General features: G+C 47.1%; 1 protein-coding gene across 1 annotated transcript in view; it reads right to left on the bottom strand.

Moving 5' to 3' along the window:
* Plekhh1 (pleckstrin homology, MyTH4 and FERM domain containing H1) overlaps positions 1–13,777 on the bottom strand; it is a 49,863-nt gene that overhangs the window by 24,896 nt on the left and 11,190 nt on the right. The window contains exons 3-4 of the mRNA XM_051148249.1: positions 5,110–5,172; positions 3,521–3,670 (exon numbers count right to left, since the gene is read on the bottom strand). Coding sequence (XP_051004206.1) covers positions 3,521–3,670; positions 5,110–5,172 — 213 coding nt within the window. The remainder of the gene's footprint in view (positions 1–3,520; positions 3,671–5,109; positions 5,173–13,777) is intronic.

The raw sequence follows: 13,777 nt of genomic DNA, 5'->3' as shown, positions 1-13,777 counted from the left end.
ACATTGACAAGCTCAGCGCTTAGGGACAGGGCAGGGGGACCCCAAATTAGCCTGGAGTGCACAACAAATGCCTGATCAAAGTGGGAAAGGCTTCTTCCTCCGCATAACACAAATTCCAAAAACTTATGGAGGAAAAACTAAATAATAAACCCATATAGCATCACTATAAATTACTGTGTGACAAAAGAAAAGCAGCTAAACAAACTAAAACACCAGTGGAGGGTGAGGGCAGCCACGGCGCGTGCACCTGCTCACTCAGCTGTGCACGAGGCTGAGGCGGAAAGAGCAGCTATGCACAGGTTCAAGACCAGCCCGGGCGAATAGAGGCCCATTTTCAAAACAAGCGAAAGACCTACTGGAGAAGGATCTGTAACAAAAGCAACACACATAGAAAGGGGTATTTACCATGAACAAGCGAATAAACATGCTAAACATGCAAAGGACAGCAACAAAAATTCAACAACAACAACAAAAGAAATCAGGAAAGGCTGTGAAGCTCAATCAGAATGTAAGTATCCAGCTATACTGCATCTTCTCCCTCTAGCCTGTTAGCTTGATATTACCCCCAATGTCAAGGGTGCTGGGAGCAACACTCACACAAACTTGCAAGGCCTACCTGCCAACATTTAATACATACGTACCCTTGATCCGCTGCATAGGAGTCGCTTACAGCTATGAGACAGCTACACAACCCAGGACGCCAAACCCCAGCTTGCCTGGGTGCCCACCAACAAGTCACAGGACGCCAAACCCCAGCTAGCCTGGGTGCCAACCAACAAGTCACAGGAAGCCAAACCCCTGCTAGCCTGGGTGCCCACCAACAAGTCACAGGACGCCAAACCCCTGCTAGCCTGGGTGCCCACCAACAAGTCACAGGACGCCAAACCCCTGCTAGCCTGGTGCCCACCAACAAGTTGCTTAAGTAAAGCCACCAAATGAGTCACTTTTGAGCTTCAATACACAGAGACCAGAGAGAAGAGGGACTGTAGCACTGGGGAGTGAGGGGAATGCCACCATCTTAGACCCTTCTAGATGCTGTGTATTTTTTTTTATTGTAGCATACATTATGCTTACAGCTTAAAAAAAAAGCTAATTGAGCACAGAAGTAGTATTTCTAAAAATAACTGATTACTGAAAAGGTGTTCATCTAGCCAGGCCTTTAAGTCGGGGAGGGAAAGGCAGTCAGACTTCTGAATTTGAGGCCAGCCTGGGTCTAGTTCCAGGACAGAGATCACCATATAGTAAGCTTTCGTCTCAAGAAATAAAGGTTTGCATATACAGGCAGTGAAAGCTGAGGGTGTGCCTCAGTGGTAGAACAGTTGTTTATCACGCACCATACATAAGAGTGTGAATTTGAGAGCCGGGTGTGGTGGCGCACGCCTTTAATCCCAGCACTCGGGAGGCAGAGGCAGGCAAATCTCTGTGAGTTCAAGGCCAGCCTGGTCTACAAAGCGAGTTGAGGACAGCCAAAGCTACACAGAGAAACCCTGTCTCGGGAAAAAAAAAAAGAGTGTGAGTTTGAGTATTAGTGCTGGGGTGGAAAATAAAAAGCCTAGAAAAAAATGAAAAGTGTTTTGATTCTACATGAAACTTTATTGCTGTAAAACATTGGGCACTAAAACTAATTCTCTGGGTTTGAATCTGTACCCCTAAAAGAGAGAAGATATTCCTCTTACTGGGCCAGTCTGAGGGTGAACTTGGAGTACAGAGTCCAATGCTTACAGCACAGGCATCAGGCAGCTTACGATGAACACTACTTCTGCCTAAACAGTGTGGAGCAAGTGGTGACCCGAGTTGTTCAGAGCTGAGCAAAAAATGACTCTTGTTAAATTTCTAGGGGAAACTGCCTGACAATTCTCAGATGACAGATACAGACTCCAATCCAGAAGGCTGTGGAAAGGAGCTGGGGATGTGAAGACCTAGAAAGACCTTAAAGGTAACCTAGTTCAAGGCTGGGAAACAATTGCCCTGAGGCCAAATTCAAGTTTCCCACTATTTGACTCCCACATATTTTTATAAATAAAGCTTTATTGGAACACAGCCACAGCCACTCATTCAAAGATCATCAATGCTGATTTCACACCATAACTGGGCAGTTGCAACACTAACTATATGGTATGCAAAGCCAACGAGCAATTAACTTCTTTGGCTCTGTACAAAAAGGCAGTGGACTCCTGGTCTGTAACATCCACTCAGTGCAGTGTGCCCTTCACCTACTGATTATAATCATAAACTCCTTTCCCTAACCTGGAAGCCAGTCACTCTGCGCCACAACCATCGAAATGCTGCCACTTCTAACTCTGAGCCACTCAAAGGAAAAAAAAAATCTCTAAAATCCATGCATAAAGGTCATATTTAGTAAAGAAATGTTTAGTGAGTGCTGAGAGTTACAGCTCAGTCACAATGACTGGAGGGAATTGCTTGGACCCTCTGGGACCTTTACGGTGAATACACAAGTGTCTCCCGACTCCACTACTGGGCTGGTTATTGGGAGTGGATGGTAAGATGGCACCAGGGGAAAGCTGGGCAGAGGAAGCCAGTTGCAAAGGAGATGGAACTGGGACAGAGAAGACATGGTAGCACATGTCCATAATCCCAGCACTTGGAAGATCAGAAGTTCAGAACCAGACTGAGCTACATGATGGTAATTAAGACCATGAAAGGGAGAAGTCTGGGCACAGGAAGTAGCCAGGGTCCAAAGGGGTTCTGGAAGTCCCTAGTAGCAAGGGTGCTAACTGCTGTCATACTGGACAGTGGTCAGCTGTGCTCCCACGTCCTCAGGAGAAGTCTCCATTTCAGTGGAAGCTCTGTCCTCTGCCTGTTCAGGTTCATTGAGACACTTTGGCCAACCAGCTGCTGACCACCATCTGGGCCTATGCCACTTCAGTCACACTACAGACAAGTATCAAGCAGCACAAGGCCACCACAGAGGAAAAAAGGATCTCCGTACCAAGCCCCAACCACGTGTCTGATAATATACACAGATACCTAGGGGTAATTATACCCCAAACCTCAGAGGTTTCAAAACCTCCATTGTATAAGGTGTAAAATGAGAATGAGTGAATGAGGCAATTTCCCCGGAGAGCAGCAAGCAGCAGGGCTGGCACTCCCCTCCAGGGTCAGCAGCAAGCAGCAGGGCTGGCACTCCCCTCCAGGGTCTGCTTTCTCTATACTCCTCTAGATGCTGCTTCTTGGATTTTTCTAGACAGGGTTTCTCTGTGTAGCCCTGGCTGTCCTGCACTCACCCTGACCAGGCTGGCCTCGAACTCACAGAGCTGTGCCTGCCTCAGCCTCCCAAGTGCTGGGATTACAGTCGTGTGCCACCGCACCTGGCTTCCCCCTCTAGCTTCAAATGAACAGATGTGAAGAAGATACTAGTGATAGGCATATAAAGGAACATCTCATGAAAGAATGAGTTTCCCATCACCCCAGGACTCAAGCACAGCGGGGCTAGGGACGCCAAGGTAACTGATGCAGACGCTGACAAGGGAAGTAGGCTCTGCCTCACAAGAGCCCCTACCTGCTTCTCCAGCTGTGCCTGCAGCTGGCTGATGAGCTCATCTTTGCCTTGCATGGTTTTCAGCAATTCTTGGTACCTTCGGTGCAAGCTACCGGTGGAGTCCACGTTTTTCAGATTGGACAGTTTTATCTTCTCTTCCATCACACCCACCTGAAAAGTGCCAGCAAGTCCTCATCAAGTCCCAGATCACTCATGTAGTGTGTGTGGTGCTAAGTCAATACGAAATGGGCTAACGCCTTGATGTTTCAGAGTATGCCTCCTAGCCAGAGCCCTTACCCAGGGCGATCTGGGCCAATTAACAAAGTGACCACTGACGCCCTATCGGGCAAAAGAAGGAACTGCAACAGAGAAACTCATTTTGGCTACTCTGAAATGAGGCTACATCTGTCTTTGCGGGACAGGGAGAGGAGTGCTGTTAGGAAGGGCTAGAGCAGCTGGATTCAGGAGGACATCCGCTCCCACCCCACTGGGCAACCATGTGCTTCCCGACAGGGCCATGCCATTCATCTAACCAAAGGGCTGAAGGTAGAGACAAAGATCATTTCTGGGCTAAAGCATTTAGAGATTTGTGTTTTGGGACACGGCCCTGCCCTGAATGACTTGAACTAGCTGTATTGGTCTGAAGTGTTTAAAACCTGGTACATGGATACCCAGCAAATTCTCTCTGACGGCAACCCAGAGGGCTGTGTGTTTCAGGAAGAACTGTCCATCCCTACATTGACATTATAACATGACAGTGTCACCTACAAAGGCGTTGTGCTATCCTGGGATGCATGAGGACCCCATAGGTTGTACACGACTGTGGAGACCCAGCTAAAAGACATTTAGAATTCTGCTTCAGTCGGCCTACCTGCGATGTCACTGCCTACCTGCCACTGGGGTTTGGCCCTGCCCAGTATATTAAAGGACAGACCTACCTCGCCCCTCCCTCTCTTACCCTTTTACCCCCTGTCTCTCTTCCCCTGTCTCTGTCTCTCTCTGGGGTACCCCTGCCCCCTTTTCCTTCTCCCCCATGCTTATTTAGTAACCTTATATGATATCTGACATCTGTTGTCTTACTATCTTATCATCTTCTCCTCCTCAACCCCCGGCCAGGGTCTCTCTGTGTAGCCTTGGCCGTCCTGGACTCACTTTGTAGACCAGGTTGGCCTCAAACTCACAGAGATTCACGGGCCTCTGCCTCCGAGTGCGGGGACTAAAGGCGTGCACGTGCAACCATGCCCTACTTATCATCTTATCTTATTCATAAAATTGACCCTCTTTCAGCCTGGACACCTGAATGACAGTGGAAGCTGGCCCTATGGCTAATCCCAGTCGATGTGTACCAGTCCTGGAGACTAAACACAATAAACACAAACTGTAGATTCAATTTGTTCCTGTAGCACAGTATAGCCAATTTGGACTGATATACCCAATTCACTACACGGAGCCACCCAAAGACCCCTTCATTAGCACAGGAAGCTCCTGTACCTAATGCGTTTGAGCCCCATCTACAACTGCAGGTTCTTCTTAAGAGTGTGCCCATGTGACCATAGGAAGGGAAGATGGTTTTCCCCATCACTCTCCCACCAACCTCTCTTCCCAGGTACCTGAGTCTCCGCATTCTCAGCTCTCTGCTCCGCCTCCAGCAGCCTCTGTTCCAGCTCCTGCATCTGCTCAGGCAGAGAGAGAGAAGAGAGATAATGGTACCAGGTCCTGACAGTGAAACTGGCATCAGGATGCTCAATGCACAGACACCATACTCAGGCCACACTTCCACTGTCTGTCTAAATGGCTCCAGGATATCAGGGTAATGATTTTTCATGGAGATTCTCAGCTCCCTGATCCCAAGCTTACAGAGCAGATGAAGCATCACTGCTGTTGGCATCACTGCAGGACAAAAAGCCCCTCGTGTAGGACAGTAGGTCACTGCCCCAATCCTGCCTTGGTCTCTTCTCTCTCGTGCCTCTTTCCTCTCTGCACTGAGTGATGGGGAGGCCATGGTGCCATCTGCCCACGTGCTCAGCATAGACCATGGTCCATCCACATCCACTTCCATCACTGGTAAGGGAACACTCCCTCCACCCCAAGTATCTTATCAGCTGGCGTAATGGCACTTATGAGTATCCTTTTACTTGATTTCATTGATTTTAACAAAGTAGAAAAAAGCTAGGCATCGTGGCACGTGCCTTTAGTCCAAGAACTCAGGAGGCAGAGGCAGGTGCACTTCTGTGAGTTTATAGCCAGTCTGGTCTACATACCAAGTTCCAGACCAGCCAGGACTATACAGTAAGATTCTGGGGAAATGGGAGTAGGAAACAGAAAAAAAAAATACTCAAGTGTATCTATGTGCTGGGGATCACATGAAAGCTAGGGTCATGAAAATCCACCAGCTCCTATTCTTAAAAAGAATTCTGGTGAAGTAGATAAAAGCATTTTCTGACGTAGGTAAGCATTTGCTGGTGACCTGAATTCTATCTCTGGAAACATGTGGCGGCTCACATCTATAACTCCAGCATTTCTACCATGAGATGGGGTCCAATGGGAGGCAGAGACAAAACTGGCTAGGAATGAGCCAGCTAGCGCAGGGCAAGAAACAAATCCTGAAAGCTGTCCTCTGACCACCATATATGTGCAACATACACACACGCACACACAAAAAAAACCCAATAAAATGTATTCTAAAATTCTACCTTGCAGCTGGGCGTGGTGGCATACACCTTTAATCCCAGCATTCTGGAGGCAGAGGCAGGAGGATCTCTGCGAGTTTGAGGCCAGCCTGGTCTACAAAGCGAGTTCAGGACAGCCAGGACTACACAGAGAAACCCTGTCTCGGAAAACAAAAAACAAAAAACAAAACAAAAACCCAAACAATAACAAAATATATACTGGGCCAGCCAGATGCTCAGCAGATTAAGGAGCTTGTTATGCTAGGCTGGTGATCGAGTTCAATCTCTGAACCCACATCAAGTCAGAAGGAGAAAGTTGGCTCCACAAAGTTTTCCTCTAACCTCCATATAGGCCATGCCATGTGCACCTACACAAACATCATGTACTTAAAATAGTTAAGTACAAACACACTTAAAACAAAACAAAACAATGCCGCCAGCCTGGCCTACAGAATGAGTTCCAGGACAGCCAAGGCTACACAGAGAAACCCTGTCTCGAAAAACCAAAAACAAAACCAAAACCACCTATACACCTACTTTGCTGCCTGGAGGTGTAGTGAGCGGTGAAGCACTTGCATAGCTTGTGCAAAGCCCTGGAAGCACACATTCCAAGAGCAGTAAAGACAGGGGTCAGGGGGAATCTATCTTCCCGCCAGAAGAGGCATACTGTTTAAGGTCTCAGGGACTCAAGAATTCTGGGTTTGTGTTTTTTGTTGTTTTGTTGTTGTTGCTTTCTTTTGAGACAGGATCTTTCTATATAACCCTGCTGTTATGAACTCTTTGTAGACCAGGCTGGCCTAGAACTTACACAGAGATCTGGCTGTCTCTGCCTCCTGAGTTCTGGGGATAAAGGCTAATCCTGGCACCTTATGCAGGGGCTCATCAGGGATCAGATATAAAAGCTGCAGCCTGAGGAATAGGCCATGGCCTACAGGTCATCCGGTTGCAGCCCCACAAGCTCACAGCTTAGCAAGTGGTTCCCCTCAGCCGCACACCTCTGTGTGCTGTGCAAACCACTTACCACTGCACAGAGAACAACTTCCTATGACTCGCACGTCAGAGGTCCTGTGCCTCCCCTGAGGCGGTGCCAGCCGCTTCCCCTCCTTCTTGCCCCAGGGCAACATACATCCATTGTTCATTCATGTGAAGCACACCTCCCCTCTTGGCTCTTTGCGGCTGGATGGACTCAGAGCCCTTCCCTTGCCAAGCTCCAGCCCTCACCCCACTGATCACTGAGGATCTGACTTCTCCAGATTCAGCCTTCTCTCCTCTGGCCTGGACCCCGGCTTGATGTTTACCAGACAGTGTTTTTTCACGGGCACACCTCAGCTACAGTTCTGCTTTCCTTGAGCAAAGACAGGGAGGGAAGAGGAGGACAGGGAGAGTCACAGCAGAGCCGCAGGAGGTGTTTGAGGAGCGCTCTCCTGAAGCTGTCCTTCCCTGGTCTATTTCCTCACCTTTTCTAGGATCAAGACATAGCTACTTTAGAATCCACCGCAGCTGAGCAGCAGCTGAGGGATTTTTCTTCCAAAGGCCCAAGGAAAACTCAAAGTTCCAGCCCACAGGTCTCCCACAGGTGGGAAGGACCAAGGGTGCATTCACTTCCTCCTCCTTTCACCCTCCACTGAACTGAGTCATCGTGACCCAACCTCTCAATAAAGCTGGGAGGGAGGGCCGGTTGTGGCAGACTCAGGCATGTATCTATCATTTAGGACCTGAAGAGCCGTCCCAAACCACATGGTCCTAGGCCAGTCCTGGAGGGGAAGGCTGGATGATAGTGGTGCTAATCACCTCAGAGTGGGAAGGTTAAAGCTCTGAGATTCTGAAACCTGGAGCCAAGAGACTGATACACACACACACACACACACACACACACACACACACACACACACACACACGTATATATACACACGTATACACATACGTATTTTATGTATGTACACACATATATGCGTGTGTATACAGTATATATGTATATATACACATGTGTGTTTTATGTATGTACACGCACACACATATGCATGCATGTATAAGGTCTATAAAAACAGACCGTGTCATGGCTGTTTGGCAGAAATGAAGAGCTTCCTGCTGCCCTGGTTCTTCTAATAGAGTTCCTATTTGCTTTGGCTAACCAATATTGAGAGTTTTGCCTTACTAAAAGGATCTAATGCAAAGAACGAGTATTTTAAGAACACAGTGAGCTATTGAATGGGAAGGCCTTGGCCAACAATTAGACTGTAGTTCTAATGTCTGCCATGCAGCTCAGAAGCCATAGGCTTTTCACAGGAAATAACTCACTGAAGACCTTCCACAACAACCGCCTGACATTTCCTAATTTTGTCCCATGGAAAAACATGTCTTAACTGGGACGTGGTGGCACACGCCTTTAATCACAGCTCTAAGGAGGCAGAGGCAGTGGGATCTCTGTAAGGCCATCCGCAGCCGGTTGCATCCTGTCAGCCACTGACGGGCAGCTGCCGATGGTCCTTTGCTGTGATCAGCTTTTCAAGGCACCTGGCACTCCAGAGAACTTAGCTTTTGCTTCTACGCTTCCTTTTGGGGGAGGAGGAGGAGGTCCTAAACCTAGTTTCAAAACATTGAAACATTTTAAATATATAGAAATTCTGGGGCTTTTTTTCCTTCTCTTTAAAGATGTATTGTTTTGTTTTGGAGACAGGGTTTCTCTGTGTAGCCCTGGCTTTATAGACAAGCTGACCTCAAACTCACGGCAATCCGCCTGCCTCTGCCTCCCAAGTGCTAGAATTAAAGGTGTGCGCCACCATGCCCAGCTTAAAGAAGTATATTTTGTGTGTGTATGATTGCCTAAATATATGCATGTGGACCACACAAGTGCCTGGTGCCTGTGTAAGCCAGAAGAGGCTGTCAGATCCCAGGATCTGGAGTTCCAGCTGCAGAAATGTATACTAAGAGCTGAATTCAGGTCCTCTGCAAGAGTAGCAAGCATTCTTAACCCTGGAACCATCTCTCCAGTCCCCCGCCCGCCCCCTTTTTAAACAGAACTTTTGAGGGGCTGAAGAGATGGCTCAGCAGTTAAGCGCATTTGCTGCTCTTGTAGAGTACCTGGGTTTGATTCTCTGCGCCTACATGGTGGCTTACAACTGTATCTCCATATCCAAGGCACCGAGTTCCCTCTTCTAACCTCTGCAGGCACATACACGCCTGCTGGCAAAACACTCATACACATAAAAATGAGGTAAAATAAATTTAGAACTTTTATTTTGTTTTGTGAGACAGGGAGTCTACCTATGTCCTCAAACTCATGATCCTCCTGCCTCAGTCTCCTGAGTGCTGAGATGAAAGGCAGCATGCCAACTACACTGAGAAGCATTTCAAAGGAAAAATGCATGATGCCTATCTATGTATCTTCTATTGTGCTCAACAATTACCAATACCGGCCTTGAGTGAAAAGAACTTTTAAATGTTTCTGTTTTTATGAAAACAGATTTTTCTCCATTGCTGTTGGAGTGCTCACAGGTTTAAGTCTGGACTCTCCTTTTCACTGAATATTTCTCCCATGAGCAGCAGCAGACGTGTCCTCTCTATACCTCCTTCACGGGGCACCCCTGGGCTCTATGGGCAGCCCAGCCCTTCTTTGGGTTCAGTTCTTCCTCTCAGAGGGTTCCCTAAGACCATGTCCTCAGCTATCCTCTTAGCGTGTGGGTCTGTCATGCTGTGCCAGCCAAGGAGGTGTCAGGTTTACGCAGCTGTCAAGGATCCACTTTCACCAGCTGCAGTTAAGACTTATAAGCTCCCTAGAGCTCGGCTGTAGCAACCTGATGAAAAGCCCTTGGCACAGAGCTGGTATTCAGCTCCCCAACAGTCACAGCACCTTAGCACAAGTGGCAGCCCTGTGAAATACCAGCCCCGCAGCAGCAGGAGTAGTAGGCACTCTCCTACACCCAGGACTGCCATGCCAAGTCCTCCTGGATCTCAGCTGTCCCTCTGAAAAGGAGTCTCAAGCCATGTATAATTGTGCATGCCTATAATCGCAGCCCTTGGGAATGGTGGTGGAAGAAGCAAGTTCAAGGTTATCCTTGGCTATTTAGAAGTTTAAAGATGTCCTGGGTTTTTGAGACAGTCTCAAAACCACCACAAAAGCTGTGGGTGTAACATCGCTTACCATGTACCCCAGAAGTGGGTGCCCAGTATTCTTACTAGTACCTTTTACACGCTGGACAAAACAGGACAGGTAAAAGTGAAGGTTTTGGAGCCTCGCTGAGGTCCTCAGTGTGATTGTAGAATACTGCGTCAATTTCCCGGGTACCGTAATTACAGGTGGATGCTTGCACCTGACTAGAATAGTTCCTATTTTTCATAGTACTACAATAAATATTTCTTTTTTAAAATAAATATTTCTTATGTCACTTTTGACTGTTAGATTTACTTCTCTCATTGCATTTTTGTCCCTTCTGTAGGTCCTCTCTCCTTTTGTTTGTTTGGGCTGTTTTTTATTTGTTTTGTTGTTGTTTTAGAAACACATCTCATGTAGCCCACCCTGACCTTGATATGATCCTTCTGCATCTACTTCCTGAGTGCTGGGATTACAGGCATGTACTGCCATTCCTGGCTTATAGTCCCCTTTTTTATACTTCCTTTCTTATTTTCTGTCTGTATTCAGTAGACTTCTTTATCCCATTTGCTCACTATAGTGATCTGAAAGTTCATTTGAAAGTTCATGTATAAGTTATTTTTATTCCTTATCACCCTTATTATTCTAAAAGATTTATTTATTTAAAGTATATGAGTGCTTTATCTGCATGTATACCTACATGCCAGAAGAGGGTATCAGATCACATTACAGATGGTTGTGAGCCACCATGTGGTTGCTGGGATTTGAACTCAGGACTTCTGGAAGAGCAAACAGTGCTCTTAACCTCTGAGCCATCTCTCTAGCATCACTCGCATTTATTATTCTAGACTCAAAGACAGCTGATTACTGAAAAGGTAACGTGGTGGTAGAGTGCTTGCCTAGCATGTATGAGGTCCGGGGTTCTATCCCTAGTCCGGGGTAGGGGAGGGAGGAGAGAACCAGCTGGTTGTTGTGTGATGGGTTCTCTCCTCTGGAAAATAATATACCCAACTTACTTATTTACTTACTTACTTACTTTGGTTTCTGTGTAGCCTTGACTGTCCTGGACTCGCTTTGTAGACCAGGCTGGCCTCAAACTCACAGCAATCCACCTGCCTCTGCCTCTCAAGTGCTGGGATTATAGGCGTGGCTGTGCCCAGCTAATATACCCAATTTTTAGCTGATTACATGCTTATTGAGAATAAAGACAGCCTTCTTTGGTGCTGAGTATAACCATGTGCTGAGATATGGCCAGGGGCATCTGGGCAGCAAGAACACAAGCAACCTCTGGATCATACACTCAGAAGGACAGACTGTGACCGTGGGCACTAGGGTGAGCCATCTTCCACCTCAGGGCTGGATTGCTTCTGTCTGGGCTGTTACACATGACAGACACGAGCACCTGTGCGGGCTAGGCCACTGTTTTCGTCTTTCTTGCAGCAGCCACACTATCAAGTGTCTAAAACAGGAGACAAAGACGTTTACCCTTCTTATCCTGTTCTCATTCCTTCTGCTTTCTGAATCTGAGGCTTCACCTCCATTATCAAGTCTGGAATGTTCTTCGGCATTATCTTTTCAAACAATCCCTCTCTTCCGTGCTCTTCTCCATGGCCACTATAGAGATGATTTGGAATTCACAGGCTCGCAGCATCCTAGCATTTGCGTTGTCGTCTTGGTGATTTCCTCTGCCTGTTCGTATCTTCTGGGAGAGAACCTGCCTTCCATGCACAAGGCCCTAGGCTTGAACCCTGGGACGAGGCACACAGTCCATCTTACGGCGCCCAGCCTGATATTTAGTCTAGCCACTGAAAAACCCATTTCAATTGAGAAGACGTCCTCAAAGGTCCATCTGGCTTTCAGGTCAGCCTGGTCTTTGGATACTGTGTTCTTCTTATCTCAAGTTTTCAATTTTTTAAATTGTTTTCAGTAGTTTTTAATGAATTAATTAATAGACTCTTGTCCATGGTTCTATCACTAGAAGCCCAATCATTTCTTCTGCATTTGAATTCCTACTAACCACAGATAGCCGAAGGGCACTCGTCTTTTTGGGTTTCGCATTCATCTTCGCTAAGGCTCACTCTGATTCTGGAGGGCTCTGGTGTGACCTGGATTAAAGTCTTGTTTCTCCAGAGAGACCACGTCTGTTCCTACAAGTTTCTCCTGTGTCACCCCCTGCCCAGAGCTCAGGTTCTGAACTCACACAGCTGGATAAGCCAACAGTAGTGCGCTGATCTTCCCTGAGCCTTCGGTCTGAGAAGCTTGGGCCGTCTCTCAGTGCTGGAGGATGACCTTATCTTCAGCCACCCTTTGACTCATAGTCTAGATTACACAGGGGACTCCATTTTAGCTCCAAGCAGCCAAACCTCAACTGACTCCACAGATATTCAAACAAACAAACAAACAAAGAAAAAACTCCAAATTGAAGCCATATGTGACTAAGAGGAGGCTGGCCAATTAACCCATCTCACTGAGGTGCTAAGACGTGAGCACCCCTGTTCTGTCCTTCTTTATTTCACTCTTTGGGGAGGCCTCTTGATTTTTTTCAGTGCTCACCTCACATTTCAAACGATGTTTCCTCACGCTTCATTCACGGTGTTCTCCTTTTTGTTTTATCTTTTGTTTTATCTGTTTTTGCTATTTTCAGAAGTCTTGCCCCCCCCCCCAAGATGTTTCAGTCCACTTAGCTGAGCAGCTCCCCTTATCTTTTCCTTATCTTTTCCTTCCCTATCCCTTTCCCCAACACCACAGCCTAAGCCCAGGTCCTCAAACTTTATATCGACAAAACCATGTTCTCGGAGCCTGCTAACCAGACATTAACAGCACCCCAAGACTTAAAACAAGAGGACTGAGTGATCCAAGAGCAGACACTCTAACAAGCAGCCCACGATGTGATTCTGGCAAAGCAGTTCTGAGCACACCATCCTTAGCCCCACTACCCTTTTCCTGAGGGGGCTGAAGTCTTACCATTCCACTGGCAGTACCCACTGCCACCCACTGTCTGAACTAAAGCAATGCCAACAGACCCAAGGTTCAAGAGTTCAAGTTCAATCTAGTCCCAGGCCATGCCCCAGCCATGGGAATGCCAAAGTGACACCACCTACTTGCCTTCCCAAACTCCAGGTTGCAGGATTATCAGAAGGGCAAGTCCTTTGTTCCAGTCTTTCCAGCTGTGCTAATCAGGGATGGGACCTTACTTAAAAACAGTGAGCTTTACCTTTGTACTAGAAAGGGTTAGCTAAGCACACTGATACTGTAATCAGAACCATCAAGAGAACAGTTAGGTGACTCACTCACCTGTTATGTACCCACACAAATACATTTTAACTGCAAATCTCCACTCTCTAAACAGGTTACACCTCTGAAAGCCGGCCACTTGAATGCACCTTCCCAGAGAAACGTGACAAGAGTGGTCAGTTTTGTAGAGCAGCCTACCTAAGCCTATAAAGATAGCACACCTGTTCACATTACGTGTTTTATGTCCACACTCTTACGTAAGTTATCAGACACAAGTCTCAAAAT

The sequence above is a fragment of the Acomys russatus genome, chromosome 1, assembly GCF_903995435.1.
Source record: "Acomys russatus chromosome 1, mAcoRus1.1, whole genome shotgun sequence".
Classification (NCBI taxonomy): domain Eukaryota; kingdom Metazoa; phylum Chordata; class Mammalia; order Rodentia; family Muridae; genus Acomys; species Acomys russatus.
Note: the sequence above shows the minus strand (reverse complement) of the source record. Positions and strands in the feature narration are given on the sequence as shown.